This window comes from Cervus elaphus, chromosome 13 (assembly GCF_910594005.1).
Source record: "Cervus elaphus chromosome 13, mCerEla1.1, whole genome shotgun sequence".
Taxonomy (NCBI): domain Eukaryota; kingdom Metazoa; phylum Chordata; class Mammalia; order Artiodactyla; family Cervidae; genus Cervus; species Cervus elaphus.
Window position 1 is genome coordinate 66,148,452 of NC_057827.1, and position 20,187 is coordinate 66,168,638.

The 20,187-nt window shown below is 48.5% G+C and overlaps 1 protein-coding gene across 4 annotated transcripts in view; it reads right to left on the bottom strand.

Moving 5' to 3' along the window:
• Positions 1-20,187, bottom strand: part of SETD3 (SET domain containing 3, actin histidine methyltransferase) — a 75,602-nt gene that overhangs the window by 39,263 nt on the left and 16,152 nt on the right. For all 4 annotated transcript variants that reach the window (XM_043922345.1, XM_043922344.1, XM_043922346.1 and 1 more), the window contains 4 exons: positions 19,425-19,517; positions 17,149-17,297; positions 14,693-14,765; positions 14,141-14,397 (listed from right to left, as the gene is read on the bottom strand). In XM_043922345.1, coding sequence (XP_043778280.1) covers positions 14,141-14,397; positions 14,693-14,765; positions 17,149-17,297; positions 19,425-19,517 — 572 coding nt within the window. The remainder of the gene's footprint in view (positions 1-14,140; positions 14,398-14,692; positions 14,766-17,148; positions 17,298-19,424; positions 19,518-20,187) is intronic.

Genomic DNA, 20,187 nt, shown 5'->3' on the forward strand with positions numbered 1-20,187 from the left:
CCAGTCAACTGAAGGCCTGAATGGAGCAAAAGACACCCCACTCAATCAAGAGGGAAGTCTGCAGCAGATGGCTTTTGCATCTGAACTGAAACATCAGCTCTTTCCTGGGTCTTCAGCCTGCTGGCCTATCCTGTGAATTTTGGACTTGACAGCCTCCATAATCATGACAGCCAATTCCTTGAAATAAACTCCTTCTATATAAACAGCTATGGTTTTTCCAGTAGTCATGTGTGGATGTAAGAGTTGGACCATAAAGAAGGCTGAGCACCAAAGATTTGATGCTTTTGGAGAAGACTCGAGAGTCCCCTGGACTGCAAGGAAATCAAACCACTCAATCCTGGAGGAAATCCATCATGAATATTCATTGGAAGGACTGATGTTGAAGCTCCAAACTTTGGTCACCTGATACTAAGAACCAACTCATTAGAAAAGACCCTGATGCTGGGAAAGATTGAAGGCAAGAGAAGGGGATGACAGAGGATGAGATGGTTGGATGGCATCACCGACTCAATTGATATGAGTTTGAGTAGGCTCCAGGAGTTGGTAAAAGACAGGGAAGCCTGGCATGCTGCAGTCCATGAGGTTACAGAGTCGGATGCAACTGAACAACTGAACAACAAACATACATACAGTCTATTGGTTCTGTTTCTCTGGAGAGTCCTAACTAACACACTAACACAGTAGATAAGGAAGATCTACTTGAGAGAAAGGAAAGCCACACTCAAACTGTAATGTTGTAGCTGAAACCAGAAGGCTGAGAAAGACGCAGTCACTCACAGACCAGGGGGAAGCCCCCGCAGAAAAGAAGCAGGTGGCAAAGCCCTTTCAGCTACTGGCCAGAGAGGCTAGGCAGCACCGGGGAACTGATTGCAGCCAGAGGGGGCAGACAGCAGTGACGGGGAGGAGGGCGCCCAAGAATTCACCTGAAGCGGGCAGGAGCAGCCACCTCGGCAGTCCCACGCTTTGGGCTTTCCCAAGTATGATGGTGCCAGCGGCACAACACAATTCATGTTATGAAAAGATGGCACTGGTTCTACTCAGACCTAGACAGGAGAGGTCAAAAGTGCAGAAACCCTCTGGAAGGGAGGACGGTGTCTGTCATCACTGGAAGGAAAATGAATTCCTAGGAAAGAAGACATGACAGTAAGAAAGCCCCCAGCCATTTTAACAAGTCCAAATTGTTCCAGATTGAAAATAAAACTAGAAAGTAACTCACTTGAACACTGAAAGAACCTATACATGGGACCGCAAAGTCACTGCTGGTGATCTCTTACAGACCACGGAAAATTTTAAAAAGCTGTCTGAACACAAGAGACAAGCAAAGCTCCCCATAAAAAGAGAAGCCAGGAAACACAGAAGTCTGCTCCTGACCCCTTGCAGGTTCCCGAGAAGCTGAGAAATAAAAGACGACTGAGCAACAGGTGGCCCAAGTTCTGGAACTCTGAGTTGGGCAGGGAGGGCGGTAGCATGTGGAGAGCAGGGGCTCTGGGGTTTGAGCCGAGCCCGAGACCCAGCCTGGCTACTGCCCACCAGAGATGCCTGGCAGGTCTGTCCTTCAGGAGTAAAGCAGAATTGTGCCTCTCACTGGCTCTTGACAGGAGGAAACAAAGTAAGGCAGTTGTCTGACCAGTTGTACTAAATGCCATTTGCTGCTGTTTGGGCTATTGGCTGGTGGCTTTATTCAGTCAACAAACAACGGAGCCCCTGCGATGTGTTAGGTACCTTACAGGTGAAGACGAAACAGCACCTGCCCGCAGTGTGCTGACATTGTGGTTGGGCAGAGAGACAAATGAATGGAGAAATACACAGGTTCCGACACACACTGGGAGGAAAAGTCGGCAGAGGTGAGGGCAGAGAGCAGTGGGTCCGTCTCTGAGGTCACCTTGTCCAACCACCACTGCTTCCTGTTTAAAGCGACAAAAACCAAAAAAGTCCTCCTCAACCTCTCAGCTGAATGGACTCTTCCTTCTCTGACCTTCCATGATTTATTTTTTCAATCTATGCCCCTAAATATCATTTTAAGACTTTTTTTGATGTGGCCCATTTTAAAAGTCTTTATTGAATTTTGTTACAACACCGCTTCTATGTGCAGAGATCCGCCCGGCAGCCCCTGCAGCGGACGGTGATGCCTCCACCACCAGACCGCCAGGGAAGCCCAAATATCACTCTCTACTGGACTGACTACAGAGGGCCAGCAAGCAAGCTCCTGACTAACTTTGTAAACCGCTGATTCCAAGCAGGTGCACCTTTCAGAGAGGTGTTTGCTGAGTGAAGGCCTCTGCCGGAGGGCGGCGGGGGAAACTGGGGAAGAGGAATCATCGTGGCAGAGGGCGAAATCTACTCTTTCACTCTAAAAGTCAGGAAACAGCTCTGAACGATGGCCCTAGGGAGGCGGATTTTGCCTCCATACAGACTGGCATCCTGAGTAGTCCGCGTGCTGCGAAGGGCGACGTTGTAGGCACGAACCCTGAGCAGCCTGACAGATCAGAGGGTGGCCTCGCAGTGGGCAGGGACCAGCAGTGTGTGCCTGCGGGCTGGCTCCTGGTGCGGGGCCTGCAGAGGGCCTCCTGCTCTGCTCTACACGGCCTGGCCAGCAGATGCCCATGTGTCCTTTCTATAGATAAGGGACGCAGACTCCAACCTAACCTGCACAGATTCACCCAGCAGGTGACAACTCAGAGTACAGGGGACTGTTCCTTCCTCTGCAGGACACTGACTTCTCTGAAAACTGGCAAGCTGGGTGCAGAAGGGACGGCTCATGTAGAAGCTATAATTAACAAGACTATTTGAAAATTATTACATCGCATGGGCAATCTTCTCGATAATAATTATAGCAACAGAAACATGCTGCTGAAGAGTTTCCGTGATGGTAAAAGATGTGGTCGGCCTGGTCTAACCCACCAGGGCTAGAACAATGCACCGAATACTCACATCAGAGTGTCTGCCAGCATCAGTCCTAGGCAGAGCCAGTGTGCAGGGCAAAAGCAGTAAGCACGCAGCCCCAGCGGCACCAACAGCAAAGCCCCACCCACACCCCGGCTCTCAGATCCAAGAAGGTCAGGCAGCCTGGACTGTAGGTGTGTCTAACCCATGGCAGGCACCTCATGGAATAAGGGCGACAGAACACGGGCACCTCTGACTGGTCTCTGAGGGTCACTAGCCTGCTGTTTCCCAGAGCGACTGTCCTCGCCACCTCACTCCATGCAGGCCTGTTAAGTTCACTCACGCTCACGCCTCCACTGGGTATTAAAGCGCGGCGGGGGTGGGTAGTCCCAGCTCTGCCCACACATTCAGCTGCTGAGAGGCCCCAGGCTCAACTCAGGTAATAATGACACATTAATAATAAAAAACTGGTGTTACCAAGGTTCCTCTGCTGTCTCCTTCCTTCTCATGCCTCCACTGTAAACATTTTTCTCCCTGAGGAGGAGGATACACAGAGTGGCCATGGGATGTGGACAGCCTGAGTCTTAAATTTCTTGGGTCATACACAATTACAAAAGCAGAATGGTTCTGCAGGGAAGGAACAGAATTGGGGCGTCAACATCAACCAACACGAGTGGCTGCAAATATGCTGCTAACACGAAAGAGTGTTCCAGTAAGGGTGCTTGTCAGAGGTCTCAAAAATAGAAGCAGGTTCCCACTTTATCAACACACGCAAAACAAAAAGTAAAACCCCAGAATCCTATCCCAGAGGATAGGGAACATAATCATCAGATACAGATCTCAGGGGGCTTAAGCAGGTTTTAAGAAAGATTTTTTGAAGCTTTTGTTTTTAAATTCGCTTTTTCCAAAAAGTTCTACTGATCAGATTTGCGGTCTTTCCCAAAGCCGGGGCCTGAGGAGGAGACGGGAATTGTAGAGAGGCCAGGTCTGCGGAGGTGAGGGAAGTGAGAAAAACAGCCTCCAGGGTCGGGCAGATCTGGGTTTCAACTCTGATGCTCAGCACATCTCCTCACCTGTACGTCAGGCTCTGGGGTAATCAAACCACCAACAACCTGCGGCTGGGCCTGGGGGCTTCTGGTGAATCTAATTTGATTAATTCTGTCTCAGACTCTTATGGGAAGGCAGTAGTTTCTGGAATAAAAGGTAAGAAAGCTCTCTCAGTGCTGGACACACAGCCAGCTTTGCCAAGCATGATTACCCTTGGGATGGCTTTGCTGGACTTCCATTCCTAACTCTGAGCAGCAAAGCTGGACGCTCTTCTCAAGGGGCCCAGGTGACGAGTTCCGGGAGGAAGGCTGCGGTTCACAGAAGGACGGCCAGGGGGAAGCGCCAGCAGGCCAGGCAAGGGCAGGAGCCTTACCTGGAGAGCTTCCACAGGAGGACCCAGAGCGCGGGACTGCCCAGCATCTCCCCTGTACAGACACCACAAGCCAGTACCCTCCCTTCTCCGCCAGGACGGAACACACGCCACCAACCGCACACAGGCGTGGCTTCTCCCACTCAGAACCAAGAACACAGAGAAAAGGCACCGATTTCCTGAGGCTGCGGAAACAAAAACTGGAAGCAACAAAGAACAGGATTCCTAGAAGGTGAAGTTTGTATCTCTTTGAATTGTTACAATTTTACACAAAACAAGTCAACAACTAAAAACACAGATTAGGATTTTTTAAAATGTCGTATCTGCAGCCTGTGTTTATAAAAATGGTGAAAATTAGACACATGTTTAGGACTAATAATCTACAAAGTCAGAAACCTTACATGAGGACATGGTCAGGACAACACTCATACATTAACACAGATTAATAATGCTCAAGGTCAGCTATCAGGAACAAGCAAGGACACGGGCCACAGCATCTCAGCAAGACATCCAGGGGCTCTAACAAGATCCCAAAGGCCCTGGAGACCCTCCAGAGAACACACAAGCCTGGAGTGATTCTCTTAAATCCCACTGTTTCCACAATTTTTAAAACATTAAAAGCCAAGCTGTTAAGGATAAAGGGGGAAAAGGAGAGAGACAGAGAAGACCCCCACTGGTCCCAGCGACCGGGGAGCTTCAGCCTGCAGCTTCCTCTGCAGGTGACCCTCTCCCACCGCTGCACACAGCGGGGCTGAGGCGGGGACGGGCTCCTCGGGGAGTGGAAGGAACTCCAGCAGGCTCCCTTTGCAGGCCCAGGAGACAGCCCAGCTTTCTGCGAAATGAGAGCCCAAAAGGGAGATGAAACAAGACTGCTCTGCCCTTAAACCAGATCGCTTCTTTGTCCCCAAACTGAAGACCAGGAAGGACCGCAGAGGCAGACCGTGTCCCACCGGCCCCGGTTCGGGAGGGCTGGGGTCTGGCCATCCCCACCTCCCACTGCTCATTTGCAAAGGGAGCACATGCGCTGCTCCCTGGCAGGGTGACTGTCAGGACCAAAGCCCTGAGGAGGGGCCCAGGGAGGGTCACCCCAGCGAGTGGCTCTGTCCCCACGCAGCATCTTCGTTAGTGGCCGCAGGTCCCTGCAGCGTGCTCGGGAGCCATTCCAGCACCCGGCACAGAGCACGACTCCCAGATCGGGAAGAGGCCCCGCTGCCTCTGGGTGCAGCTTGACACTGGTGGGCATCATGTTCCCATTACATCCTGCGTCTCCACCAAGGCCATGACCACAGAACCCGGGTTCACCTCGATACCCCGAGCCCCTGAAGCACTTCCTCTCACCCCCGCCATCGCCCCTGCCTCACCTCTGCAGCGCTCCACACCCCCGCCCTCCATCGGAAGTCACGACACTGTCAGGAAGTAGGCTGAGAACCAGAGCGCCGCATACAGAAGGCACGTGCTTCAAGGAGGAAACGCAAGTGGACCCCAGGGCAGGAGCAGAGTATCCAGGAGGCGGTGCCCATGGCCAGGCTTTCAACTCTGTATTAATTTTGCAACTTTTCTGTAAGCTGAGAAAATCATTTTAAAATAAAAAGTTCCAGAAAAGTCTTCCTCCCTGTCCCCAGGTGTGGAGCCTCACACTGGAGATCTCAATAAACAGCAGATGAATGACTCAATAACCAGGAAGATATAATGGGAGAAAACAGAAAGAAAGGGGAGTGAGCCCAAGGGCAGGAGGAGCAGGTGGGTGGGTTTACCTGGGAGGGAGGACCCTTACACGGGCTTCCAGGTGGAGAGGAAAGGCCAACAGAGGGGGAAGCCGGCTATGGAGATCCCCCAAGTGCCCCAAACCGCGGATTCAGGGATGACACGGAATAAACCCACGCATAAACCAGGGGGTGCCGGCCACCACCTCAGCCACCCACAGAGGTCAAGTTCCGTGAACGCGCACGCATGTCCTCTCCTGTGGTGCTGCTCGGGCACACACATTCACACACGAGTGCCAAACAGCATTCGACGCTCACGCACATCACCCGCAGGGGTCAATGTGTTGGATCTTTAAAGTCTGTGGAGGCCCAAGGGCTTGACTCAAACCCACTGCTCACTCCTGAAGGCCTCGGCATGATCAGATTTCTCTATGCAGACGCGAGCCTCACAGACACAGGGGCAAACCCGCCTCCAGAAACGCATGTCTGTGCGTCCCGTGTGGCTCTGCCAGGGCGAGGACAGCGGCGAGGGGCGGGGCCGCGCCTGGGGCTCAGCCACGTTGCCCGGGCTGCAGAGACTGCAGTGCCAGCGGCCTCGGGCCCTGGGCCGGCCTGTCTTCAGCAGGCAGGGAAGCCGGCTGCCTGGGTCCTGCGCCACCGAGGGCCTGGGGGCGGGGAGTTGGGGTGGTGGCGGGAAGCTGCCTGTCCAGGATGATGGCCGCCATCGCACAGCCTCCCCCTACCCTGCAGCATGAGGCTGGCAAGGAGGAAGCCCACTGCCACGGACACACACAGTGAAATATTAAAATTCACAGCACTCGGCGCACAAGTGAGCTTCCCCTCCACACCCCTCCCCTTGCACCTCTCAGATTCAACCAGCGCAAAGGAGGAAACCCAAGGAAGGTGGACAAATCACTTACGTGATGAGATCAACCAGAGACAGTATTGTTATAGATACACCCCTATGCTCTATGCTGTTATACCCCAAACACTTGAACTTACTTAAAAGAGTATCCTGTTAAAGTCAACAGCACGGGAAAATGCACACGTTCCAAGAGCACTCTCAACCTTTGGATAGGCTGGTGGCCCCCAGCCAGGGCCTGGACCACCACTCAGGATCTAGTAATTTCTTTTCCACTGACGTGGGTGAGACACATTTGGACTATTATTCACCTATGTTAAGTCAAGATAGAAATTTCTTCCCTTTCTCATGATTACACTGCTTCAAAGTTGGGTTTAAGCTAAATCCTGCTTTTTATTCCCACTGATTTCTGTCACAAAACTAGTCATTTATTTCCACGCAAAAGTCCCAACTTGGAGCCGAACTTTGGAACGCCCTGGCCTGTCAGGTTATTTTTACTGGTTAAAGCTCTGCAGCAGTTTCAAAGGCCAAGTTCTCCCTCCACCACTGATCCTCTCTTCTTCCCTGGCCCCTCCTTCACAGACAGACAGAAATCCTACCACCACACAGGTTCTCAATCCCTACGAGCCTTTTCCAGCACTTGGCTGAGCCACAATTTCTAACTTTAGCTTCCTGAGTTTGGGTGTGGACATTTCTCAACCATGAAGCTGCAGTATAATGTTTCACCAGCAGGTGTTAGGTCTTAACACAGGTATGCACGAGAAAGTCCCTGAGTCCGAGACCCTGGTTACATACTATCACCTTTGAGCACCTAAAAGACACCCTGTACACTGCACATCTCAAGAAGAATACAATGTAGGTTATAGGTAAAAACCCTGAAGAACTGTAAAGCTGAAACCCTACTGCACAGGTGAGGACCAACAGAGGCCTGGAAAGGCTTTTAAACCAACTCTAGGAAGCAAGGTAAAGACAGAAAGTAAGCTGAACTAGCAAACAGCCACACTGAAAAACCCCTGACCAAAGAGATACGCTGGGAGGCAAGAACACAGGAAATTATCTTCCTAGGTCTGAGGCAACAACCAGCAGAGAGAGAGACACTAAAACAAAGAATGCAGGGCAGCGGAGAACTAGCAGAGTAATTCACAATCACTAGACGTTAGTACTAGTGCTGGGTTTCTTTTAGAATAAACAGCCTAAAAGCTGAAGCAAGAGGACTATGAACACATCTCTGGGCTCCTCTCCAGGGAGCTGGGATCGCCACCAGACACCCAGACCCGGCATGCCTGGGTCACCCCGCTGTTGCACCGGGAGGCTGCGGCCAGCACACCCAGAAGCCAGAGGTCAGCTCAGAAGACAAAAAATGGGCTTTAGTTCAGATGCAGAGCTTAGGACAGGTCCCAGAAAATGACTTTAAATTGCAAGTCATAGCAGAAAACTGCAAATCAGGTTCTGGAATTTCAGTCCCAAAATGGTAGGCCAGGGTTTGTCATTACAGCGCACAGGCATATTTCTTTGGGAACAGAGTGCCCGAGACCCTGAAAGAGGTTAACGGGGCAGGTCACCACACTGAAAATGTTAACTCCGGGCTGCTGTAACCCTGGCCTCACCCCTGGGGGCTAGTTCACTGCTGAAGTAGTCTGTGTGCTAATAACCAGGAGCCAAAACCCAGCATCCAAGCCTGGAAAAGCAGCCGGTGAGAACACACTGCACAAAGTAGCAGCAGCAGGAAGGGAGCGGTCACGCTCACTCTTAGCGATCACTGAAGACTCCACAAGCAGTGAGGGCACCCTGAAGCCAGAAAAGCAGCGAGACTCCGAAGGTGGTGTTTAAAAGGTAACTCTTCCTTACATCTGTTTTTCTTTGTCATGAATTCTTATGCAAAAACCCTCTTCTCCACAGCCCAGACCGTCTGGTTGTTTCAGCAATACATCTCATTCTGGGCTGCCTGGAGCTTTCATAGCAATGGACACAGAAGTTAAACAACTGATTAAGAAATTTTCTGTGAGTTTCAGAAAATGAACTTATGGTTGCCAGAGGGAAGGGACAGTTACGGAGTTTGGGACAGACATGTACCCACTGCTATATTTTAAATGGATAACCAACAAGGACCTATTGTATAGCACGTGGAACTCTGCTCAATGTTATGGTAGTCTGGATGGTAGTGGGGTTTGGGGGAGAATGGATACATGCACATGAATGGCTGAGTCCCTTTGCCATTCACCTGAAACTATCACAACGTTGTTAATTGGCTATACCCCAATACAAAATAAAAAGTTTAAAGTCTGGGGAAAAAAAGAAATTTTCTATGAAAGTTCATCCTGATGTATTTTCAATTTGTGATCATCTCTTCTGCTGCCTTATTTTTACTAATTTCAAGTGACTGTCACATTTGCTTTTCCTGAAAAAGACCCCCCCTTACACTGACCACACCGAGGGGCTCAGGGTGTTCACTCCACGTAAAGCCAAGCTTCTCCAGCAGGATCCTGGGTCCTGGGCGCGCAGTGGCATGCAGGATCATGGGAGAACAGTGCTGGTTCCTACAATGCCAATCTACCTTGACAGTACGTCACCTCACATGAATTTCAAACTTCAGCAAACAAACAACTGCATGAATTTTTAATATTTTAGGGGCTTTCCTGGTGGCTCAGATGGTAAAGAATCTGCCTGCAATGTGGGAGACCCAAGATCAATTCCTGGGTCAGGATGATCCCCTGAAGAAGGGAATGACTACCCTCTCCAGTATTCTTGCCTGGAGAATTCCATGGACAGAAGAGCCTGGCCAGCTACAGTTCATGGGGTTGCAGAGAGTCGGACATGACTGAGTGACTAACATTTAATATTTAAAAACATGAGACTGAAAAAAAACCCAACACTAACAACAAAAGCATGAGGTATGGAAGCAATTTCAAGTTTGTGAAGAGTCACTTGGGAGGACTTTCCTGGTAGTCCAGTGGTTAAGAATCTGCCTTGCCAATTCAGGGGACGTGGGTTTGAGCTCTGCTCTGGGAAGATTCCTCATGCCACAGGGCAACTAAACCCACGCGCCCCAGCGCCCATGCTTCCCAACAAGAGGAGCCACCACAATGAGAGGCCTACGCATCGTAACCAGAGAGAAGCCCTTGCTCACTGCAACTAGAGGAAGTCTACACACAGCAACAAACACCCAGCACAGCCATAAATTAACTAATTAATTTTTTTTTAAAAGTCACTTGGCTCTAGGCCTAAGTCTATAAGAATGCGCTTTATTATCCACGGCCAGTAGGGATTTTAGTAGGAAAGTTAAACACTAACATGAGGTACTGTAGGACAAAGGAGGTGCAATTTAAACAATAAAACACAAACAGAAATGGACAAGTACTTCCATGACAGGTACTGCCGGATGGAGTGCCTCACACAGGTTAGCTCACTTCGCCCACTCAGCCACTGGGAGACAGATGCTGTATCAGCCCATTTTACAGAAAAGCAATCAGAAGCACAGAGACTTGCTCAGAATGAAGCTTCGGGGATTGGAGCCCTGGCAGGCCGGCTCCAGAGGCCACCCTCTCCGTTACCCGGTTGGGGTGGCTCCAACCACGATCTCCTTCATGTTTCACACATCCAAAGGCACCGCGGCCCTGGACTCTGCTGAGGGCTTTGGCGAACAACCCAACTTGCACTGACAATAGTTATACTGGTCTTCTAGTTTTACCTAACAGAGTAGGAGACAAACACAGAGGGCTAAGGTAAAGTAACTAAAGACAAACCACATTTAATTTAACTAATAAATATATTTATTAGGATTTCTCTGCTCTTCCCCAGTAACATACTGGATACCTACCAAACTTAGGCCAGGACAGGCAGGGGGCAGGGTGGGGGGTGGTGGTGCTCATCTTCCACTGTCATATCTTTTTGCCTTTTCATACTGTTTGGATGTGAGAGTTGGACCACAAAGAAGGCAGAGCACCAAAGAGTTGATGCTTTCTAATTGTGATGCTGGAGAAGACTCTTGAGAATCCACTGGACAGCAAAAAGATCAAACGAGTCACTCCTAAAGGAAATCAACCCTGAATATTCACTGGAAGGACTGAAGCTGAAGCTCCAATACTTTGGCCACCTGATTAGAGCCAACTCACTGGAAAAGACCCTGATGCTGGGAAAGATTAAAGGCAAAAGGAGAAGGGGGTGACAGAGGATGAGACTGTAGGAGGGCACCACCAATTCAATGAACATGAGTTTGAGCAAACTGTGGCTACAAAGAAGGACAGGGAAGTCTGGTGTGCTGCAGTCCATGGGGTTGCAGAGAGTCGGATGTGACTGAGCAACTAAACAAACAAAAGAAGTTTGGATTTCAATTCAGGTCTGTCTTACCACAGAGCTTGAGTTTTTTCTGTGCAGCCTCTCTCGCGGGCAGATCATCTCACTGCTGCTTCGACCCTTCCTGAGACCACCCTCAGTGAGGGCAGCCCCGTTTGGGGCACGTGGTCCTTCCCCTCTCTGAGTCCACTGCCCTCTTCCTGACTGAACTCTCACCAGCTCATGTGGCGCAGTGATGACAGTCCACCAGATAGAGTTCATTTTCAAAATGCAATTACAAGGCTCTCATCTTGACTCGTTAACAACTCAAACATCTCCAAACCTAGTTATAGACTTGTAAATTTTTAAAAAGAAGGGATGTTTGTTAAATGGAAGCAAACAAAAAAGCACTTCAAACACATTCCCCCAGCCACAGCCAGCAGCTACTGCTGAGGGGGTGGGCAGTGGCCCAGGAAGACTTTCTGACCTACCAGAAGCCAACGCCAGTCAGACTCTAGGTGTCCAATCCCGAGGGGTTCTGGAATCACACTGGTGTCTGAGGTGCTGTGCTCACTGCATGAACATAAAGCAGGGTTCTCCGCCTCTGCACCACTGACATCCGCACTGGACGGTTCCTTGTCTGGGGCCTGCCCTGGACGCCATGAGAAGTTTAGCAGCATTCCCTCCACCGCCGCACTCCACCCCGCCAAACCCAACCACCAAAACCATAACCACACACTCTCTCAAGGACAAATACCCTTCGACCGCCCAGCTGAGAAGCGCTGATGTAGAATAGAGGAACCTATTAAGTGGGCACAAATACACTTTGCTCTCTCTTCACTTTGATAATTCTGACAGTCAAGAAAAACAGGGTTTCATGTCACCCTAAAATATTTTTAAACTTTGTAATTCTGTAATGTTTTTTCTTTTTACCTTTTGACCCCCTTTGCACCTTTATAAAATCATGACCATTATTTTTCAAATACTCAAAACTGACTTAATTATGCAAAAAAGCCAACATTTGCCTGATGATTATACTTTCACATTTGATATATCCTGTTTCATGATTATTAGCTAAATTTCTCAATAAAAAGGAACAATAAATAAAGGAAACCCATAGGCAGAGGAGCCTGGAGGGCTACAGTCCAGGGGTCACGAGAGAGTCAGACACGACTTGGGGACTGAACAACAATGATGAGGAATAATGACGGATAGGTCCATTAATGCCTTAAGCCTGTGGGTTTTCTTTTTAAGGACATTTGGATTTATTATAATTTATACAAACTGTTCTTGTTAGTCATGTGAGAATTTTATTATTCTTAGAAAAACCTCTAAATTAAAGTTTATTTTTAAAATGTTCTCTACTTCCTGAGATATTCACAATAAATACAATTTACTACCTAGACTGTGGTGTAATTCAGTCACCTCAGCATCACTTAAGGGGGTTTATTTCAGAGGGTTGTTAAGAGACTCGGCATAAGACAGTTCCCAAAGAGAGTCTTTTAGTGACTCAGTCTTTAAAAATCTCATTGCCTAAGCAAAACCGCACTACTTCATTAAGGCTGAAATCAACGGACCGGTGCATGCAGTGAAAACCCAGAGATCATTCTGCCAAGCCAGCTGTCAAGAGACCCGGCACAGTTCCAGAATTCCTGACCTGACCGCGGAGGCGCTACCTTCCCTCTCAGGGCAAGCCGCTGGCACTCGCCATCTAACCGCCCCGATTTGAGAAACACATTCATGGAAAGAGCTAATTTCCAGGTTGCTGCCTAATGATAGGAAATGACAGAGGCTTAGACCTGCCAGGGTCAGCTTCACGTTTAGTCACTGAAGACACGAACAAGAACTTGGAAAAAAAAGCACAATCCTTTCAGGTCACGAAGAACCACACCAAACTTCAGACTGCAGGACGGTAGGTGCAAACTAATTGAATAACCAAAATTTTTATTTGGCTCCATCTGTCTTTTTTCAAGTCAAGCACACTTGAAGTAAACAATGTATAGATCCTGTACAATAATTCTTAATGATTTCCTGAAGGTTAAAGTTTAGAAAAGCAGAGATTTCTGCTTGAAGATAAGAGTCATACAGTTTTTTTATATATCTGAAGTATTTGACCCACTGAAGGATGTAATTTTTGAGTGCAATATTCCTGTGCAGTAAGCATGCTGAATAGACAAACATTTATTTCCTGTTGCAATGAAATCAGATCACCATTTCTTGCAGATGAAACACAGCAGAGACAGACCAGCTAAGGGAACAACCGTATCAGGCCTAATTCAGGTTATCAAACTGCCCAAAGAAAAGGGAAGGGAGCAGCTCATTTTTCACTGGCCACTCGTTAGGTACAGAAGCCCAGGAGCTGATCTGTGGGCAGATGAGAAACGGGGTGCGTCAGGAAGCAGAGACCTCCGCCCCTTCTCAGCCCCAGGGGAACCATGACGCTGGCCCTCCACCATCTGAGTGCCGACCAGCTTGAACGGAAAGAGGATGTAGGGATGTTGGCTGAACTGCTACACCACAGCAAGGAGCAGCGAGGCGTAACTCAAATGCTCACCACCTCATAGAGACTTCTGCGTGACACTTCCACTTAGAACTAATTACAATTAATATACTACAGTGTACACTTGGAGAAACATAAAGAAATCAACTGTCAGTACTTTACTACTAATGTATATATGAAGAATCCATAAAGGGATTTTCATTTTCTTGGAAAATTTAGACCTGGAGCATCTTCTTGTATCAGATAAGACTTGAGTGACTTCTAACATTCCAAAGTTATCTTCTGCTTCCAGAACAAGGTCATGACTTTCACGAGATGGGAGTAACCGATGCTTGTTTTCACAGGGGCATTGAGGCAATCAGATGTATTCCAACTACATTTCAGTGACATTTTGTAAAAACAGAAACATGCACTCCATGCCTCTTCCCTTAGAAAACAAAACGCTTAAGGGCAGCACTCAAGCACTGGGCTCTCCTCCTCCCCACCCCGCCAGCGCCGCTCACCTGAATGACCTTGTAGAAGTAGGCGTACTGCCGCGCCGTGTTCTTATACTGGCTGAAGACGTCGTGTATGGCCTGTGTGGACTGCAGGTAGCGCACCTCGTCCTCTTCGAAGTAGAGGGGCGTGTCGTACTCGCTGGGGAGGGTCTGGATGTAGGGCTGCCAGAACGAGTTAGGGTCGGCCCGCTCACACAGCAGGTGGAAGGCCAGTGTTATGTTCCCCATGGCCTGGAGAATTCGGTCTTGAGAATACAAGGGCCCTAAATTAACCCAGAAGTTAACAGCATTAGTGCCACAAACTGCCTTACAAAGTGTTCATTTCAAAAGATACACTAAAGTTAGAGGAGCAATCTGATAGTCTCATAACATTTAAAGTTTAAGTGCCCCATTATTCTACTGTGTCATATTACAAGCGTGGAAAACACTTCATGGGGACTGTGGGAAATAGCTCACTAGTCTAGAAAACAACCAAAGATGGTCCTTCCCTCACAAAATGAAATTTTATGTATTTTTATCATTTTTGCTCTCCTTTCAACAAACAGAAATTATTCTCACCCAACACTGAATTTTTAGCAGATTCAACAGTCATTAGTAATTTTCGTGGAACCCATAAAAATAATTCTTCTGCCTAGGAGGAAAAAAATAAGAAGACTAGAATTACCAAAACATGTTACAATTGTCAATCCAACCACATCCATGGTCAGAAACCCAGTCACAAGGAAACACAACTTAAAGTTGCCAACTGGCATTTCATTTCTAATTATCAAACACAGTTCTAAATACAAACATTTGTATTATAGTTTAATGAGTATATGAATGATCTTGAAACATGTATCCAAAGGAATGGAGAAGAAAATGGCAACCCGTTCTGGTATTCTTGCCTGGAGAACCCCATGGACAGAGGAGCCTGGAGGGCTACAGTCCATGGGGTCACAAAGGAGTCAGACACGACTGAGCGACTAAACAACACATCCAAAGAAAAACCATACACACTGAGAAGAAATGAAAAGAATAGCTTTCAACTTGAATTTGAAGCAAACAGAACAACGTGGGGTAGAGCACAGGGTGTTTATTCACTGGTCTGTTTTTAAGATTTATCTATTTTTGGCTGTGCTGGGTCTTTGTTACTGTGTGGGCTCTTCTCTAGCTGCCGAGCGCGCCTTCTCACTGTTGCAGAGCACAAGCCCTGGGGCGACAGGCCTCAGGAGTTGCCACAGCGGGCTCAGGAGTTGCAGGGTGCAGGCTCTGGGGAGCTGGCTCAGTAGTTGTGGCACATGGGCTTAGCTGCTTTGCGGCATATGGGATCTTCCTGGACCAAGGGTTGAACTGGTATCCCTTACATTGAAAGGAGAATTCTTAACCACCTTGTTTATTCACTCTTAGCCATACTTACATTAATTCTAAGAACAAGACAAAATCCTACCTCCCACAAAAAGCCTCACCTACCAGTGTGAATCGCCACTGGGTTTTGAGGCCAGAGAAACCTCCCTTCCTCCACATGCTTGCCCTCAAGCACAGGGTTACCAGTGGGAGCGTTTTGGTTACCGATTTTTTCCAACAGCATCACCTCACCATCTTGGCAACATGAAGGCTTGGGTTCAGGCAGTCCTGCATGTGTGTCTATACTGCCTAAAGCATGGACACTGCTTTAGTAGTGCCTCAGAGAGGTGATGGTGTCACAGATACACACCTATGTCCAAGCTCATCAAAGTGTATTCATTAAAGATGTGCAGTTGTGTGTCAATTATGCTTCAGTAAAGCTTGATTAAATGAAACACATGCACACCATGAGGACGCCAGCACCAAGACACTGCGGGCAGCAGCCACACTCCCAGGGCTGCTCTTCTGAGACACGTCTGCGCGGGCCGCTCACCAGCATCGCCCGTTCCCTCTCACGTGTGTCTGGTCCCTTACTACACATCACAAGTGTCATGAAGGGAAAGGGCCTGGTGTTCTGGGAAGCATGGTATGATGATGAACAAGGGACTATTCACATACTAGCTATTCAACGGGTATCTAATAAAACAGCGTACGGCTTATCAATGTATCATTGAAAAGTAAACTACAACTTGACCACAAGTGTTGTTGGGAGTTTGAGGGGACCCAAATAAATAATATCCATTTCCTCCACCTAAACTCTGAACCAACTGAGAGAGACACAAGAATACAACAGATGGTCACACAAAACGTCACCTACGGAATCCCAGAATTAGACCGACTCCCCCACCTAGTTACAGGCAGGACTGGAGCCCCGCAGGCCTCCCCTGTAAACTCCCAGGGTGGGGAGGTGGACTCACATGGCAACCAGCTCCACGGAGAAAAAGGCCAGTTCCTTTTTCCGGAACCGTCAGGACTGCTATGCCTCCTCTCGAGGAGAGGCAGGAGTGAGTGCCAGAGGGAGGCCTGGAGCCGGTCAGGGAGGCCGCTGCTCCCTCAGCTGCTGGGAGGCCGCTGTCAGGGAGGCCGCTGTCAGCGAGGCCGCTGCTCCCTCAGCTGCTGGGAGGCCGCTGTCAGGGAGGCCGCTGCTCCCTCAGCTGCTGGGAGGCCGCTGTCAGGGAGGCCGCTGCTCCCTCCGCCAGAGGAAGGACTGAGGCTGGAGAAGAGCACTGGCCCCTTCTTCCTTCCCACCGCCCCTGCTGCTGCCGTCTCAGTAAGCGGTACCTCCAGGCACTAGTTACCCATCCAGAAAACAGGTCTCCACCCTCAACACTGTCGATCCTCCCCCTGACCCCGCATCCAATCCCTCACAAGGTCACTGGTTAATAGTACAGTTCCAAGGACGACCTGGAAGGGGCTGCCTTGAACCCTGAGTCGAGGCTCCTCCGGACCCACAAGACCAGATAGGAGGCTGCAGGGCAGGGAGGGGGGCTGTGGACTGCACCGCCGAGGTGCCCACAGGCTCAGAACTCAGCCCAAGGCATCTGTCCCCGGGTCCTGGGCCCTCCACACCCCACACCATCCAAACACTGAGCTCCCGCCCACCCAGACCCACAGCTGACCTACAGACTCACCTTGATATCTCTTGTTGCTCTCAAACCGAAGCCCTCTTCTTTGAAGTTCACCATTTCAAAACCCTCAACAGAGGCTCCATTTTCAGAGGCCCATTTCATTAGATCAGGAAAGTAATCTTCTCTTTTTCCATCAAAAGTAACAGACAGACCTATATTCATCCAGGTGTTAGAAAACAAGAGCTACTTTGAGGACATGTATTAGTCACACTGCCACAGAAAATAAAAAATAGACTACTGGAACTAACTACCTGGAAAGAGTAATAAGACTTCAATCTCAAAAAAAAATAAAAACTGACCACCAGCCAGTCACAGTGCATACCTTAACTTGTGACAGGAAAGGCAAGTTAAAACACTAAATGCCCCTGCTGGCTACAGAGAAACAGCTGCGATCCCAGGTAACGTGAACACTGGCTGTTCGGTTCTATCAGGTGATATCAAGGGATGGTACCATGGGAAGACTTCTGACCAGGCAGGTTTCCAGAGCAACCTGCCCTCTCTCATATGCACACGCAAACAAAACTCCCACAAGCACCAAGATCAGCAATGCACACATGTGCAAGAAGACACGTGTGGAAGGGGAGCCCTAGACCCTGATTAAGAGCACAAAGCTGAGCTCTGGATTCCACCCAGCATCTGAGATGACAGGATCCGTATATATCACTGTAAATAAAACACCAAACTTTACAATGGTTTTTTTCTTGAAAATGCAATAGTATGATACCATTTATGTAAACTGTTAAAATACCAAGTAGTACCATCTATTTGTATGGGGTTATAAACGAAGCAGAAACACATTCACTGTAAAGACAACCCCCCTGGTTGGGGGGTGGGGGTGGGAGTGTGGGGCTTCAGCTATCCCTGAGACACCTCCTTTCTTAAAAACAAATATAAGAACCAATCAAAGCACAGAGGGAGGGGAAGAGATGGGACCAGTAGATGGGAAGGGAGGAAAGAAGAACCTGACCCAACAAGACTTGGGCGCATGTCCAGGTGATACAGTGGATGCTTAGGGGTGATCTTCTGGGCCTCGCAGCACATTTAAAATATCAAAAAAGGTGAAAAGCCATGCATAGGAAAAATCATCATTTTTCTGAGGAGTAAGGGGAGAATAGGAACTTTAACCACATGAGATGCTGGGCATGGCATCAGCCCAGGGCCTGTGGCCATGTCCCCAGGACAAAATTCATGGGTAACTGGATCATGGGTTTGTGCCAGGTGAGACCTACTAACTGGGGAAAACTGAGTTTGTGAGGAGTACTCTAAGACAGAATGTCCTCTTCCCTCACTGAGAACAAATGAACGCTCTAACCTTAGTGCCAGGGGTAGTAAACGATCTCTACTTAGAACAGAGACTCAGGACATACAAAAACTGTTTGGCAATCAACGTGGTGAGCCAGGATGAGCACAGTGTACCAATCAGTGCAAACAAACACTCTAAAAGAGCCGGTCCCCGTGAGGGTCTGAGACCGTCCCACCTGAAGCCTGCCAAGCGTGCAGGCGCCACAGGACAGCGCGGACACCTCACACCCGCCAACGCAGTGAGAACAACCGCCTTCCCACTTCCACGGCGAGAAACAGACAGGGAGCCAAGCTCTTTCATCCTTTTGAATGCAGGCTCCTTACTGTGTTCTCTCCTCCCACTTTCCCTGTGGCCTGCATACAAATCTACTTTTTGTGTTTTACAGCACAAAAACAATAGGTATATTGAACAAACTTTTCCAAATTGACACTTGGTCCTGTTGCCAGCCTGGTTGAGAATCATTAAGATGCCTACTGAATACACCCTGAAAAAACACAGCTTGAGAAATATAGCTAACTCTCTCATTCAATCAAGTTAGATTTGAGTTCATCATAAATCTTATTTAACAAGACACTAATCAATCTGGATATATTTGTGTGCTGACCATACAACATCATGTACTGACCTCAAACCCTGAAGGAAACACAGGATATCAAAACAGATTTAAAAACATATTTCATAAAATAAAGATCAATGAAAGTTGTACCATTTTAGTCCCCAGACACATTCCCCCCACCTGAAGCTTAACATTTTTATTCCTTCCAAAGCAGTCATAGCGCCTCAGAAATGGGAAAAACCCTGACGGTTTTCTGATGCAGTTTCCCCTCCAACCTAGAAGCCCTTCCACAGACACTCTCCAGACAGGCATGAGGCCTGAGGTTTCATGTGGAGACCTTCCTTCTCAAAACCGCCCTGCCTTGCTGGGGCCAGGTCTCCACAGGATATTATTAGAATAAGATCACTCGAGGAAATTTACCTTTTTGCTTTTTTCGTATTTTCTCCACTAGAGACCGGATCTGCACATACTCTTCCCACTCTTTTCCAGGGCCAGGGGCAGGGCTACTGCATTCTGTAACACAGAAACTATGGCATGCAAACAGTTTTCTTTCACCTTAACCTGTTAGCCTTCAGAAGAAAGAGGATCTGGGTTTTGTCATCACTGTTGGTTTATTTTTAAAGGACAAAGATACTGTAGCTGTGATGACCAAGGTGAGAAGTACAAACCAGGTATGCTTTTTTAAAGCACATAAATCCTCTGAAATCGGCTTCCCTGGTGGCTCAGCGATAAAGAATCCGCCTGCCAATGCAGGAGATGGGGGTTTGATCCCTAGGTTGGGAAGATCACCTAGAGGAGGAAACTGCCACCCATTCCCGTATGCTTGCCTGGAGAATCCCATGGACAGAGAAGCCTAGTGTGTTACAGTCCATGGGGTCACAAAGAGTCAGACATGGCTGAGTATGCACACAATCCCTCTGAAACCACTCAGGCCCAGTGTTACACGGTGCACACAGACCGTGTGTAAGGTGTGGGCACCTTACCTGCATCTACCTCATTCTTGCTCCTCGGATCAAACTTCCTCAGAATACACTCATAAACAGGAAAATCTAAAAAGCTAAGCTAAAATGTGAAACATTTCCCTGAAAACTCTTGTGGATGGTAAGAAGAAGGTACATTAAAAGTCAACATTTATTTCGAGTTAAACCCCATAACAATGACTCCCCAAGGGAACCAGATAAAT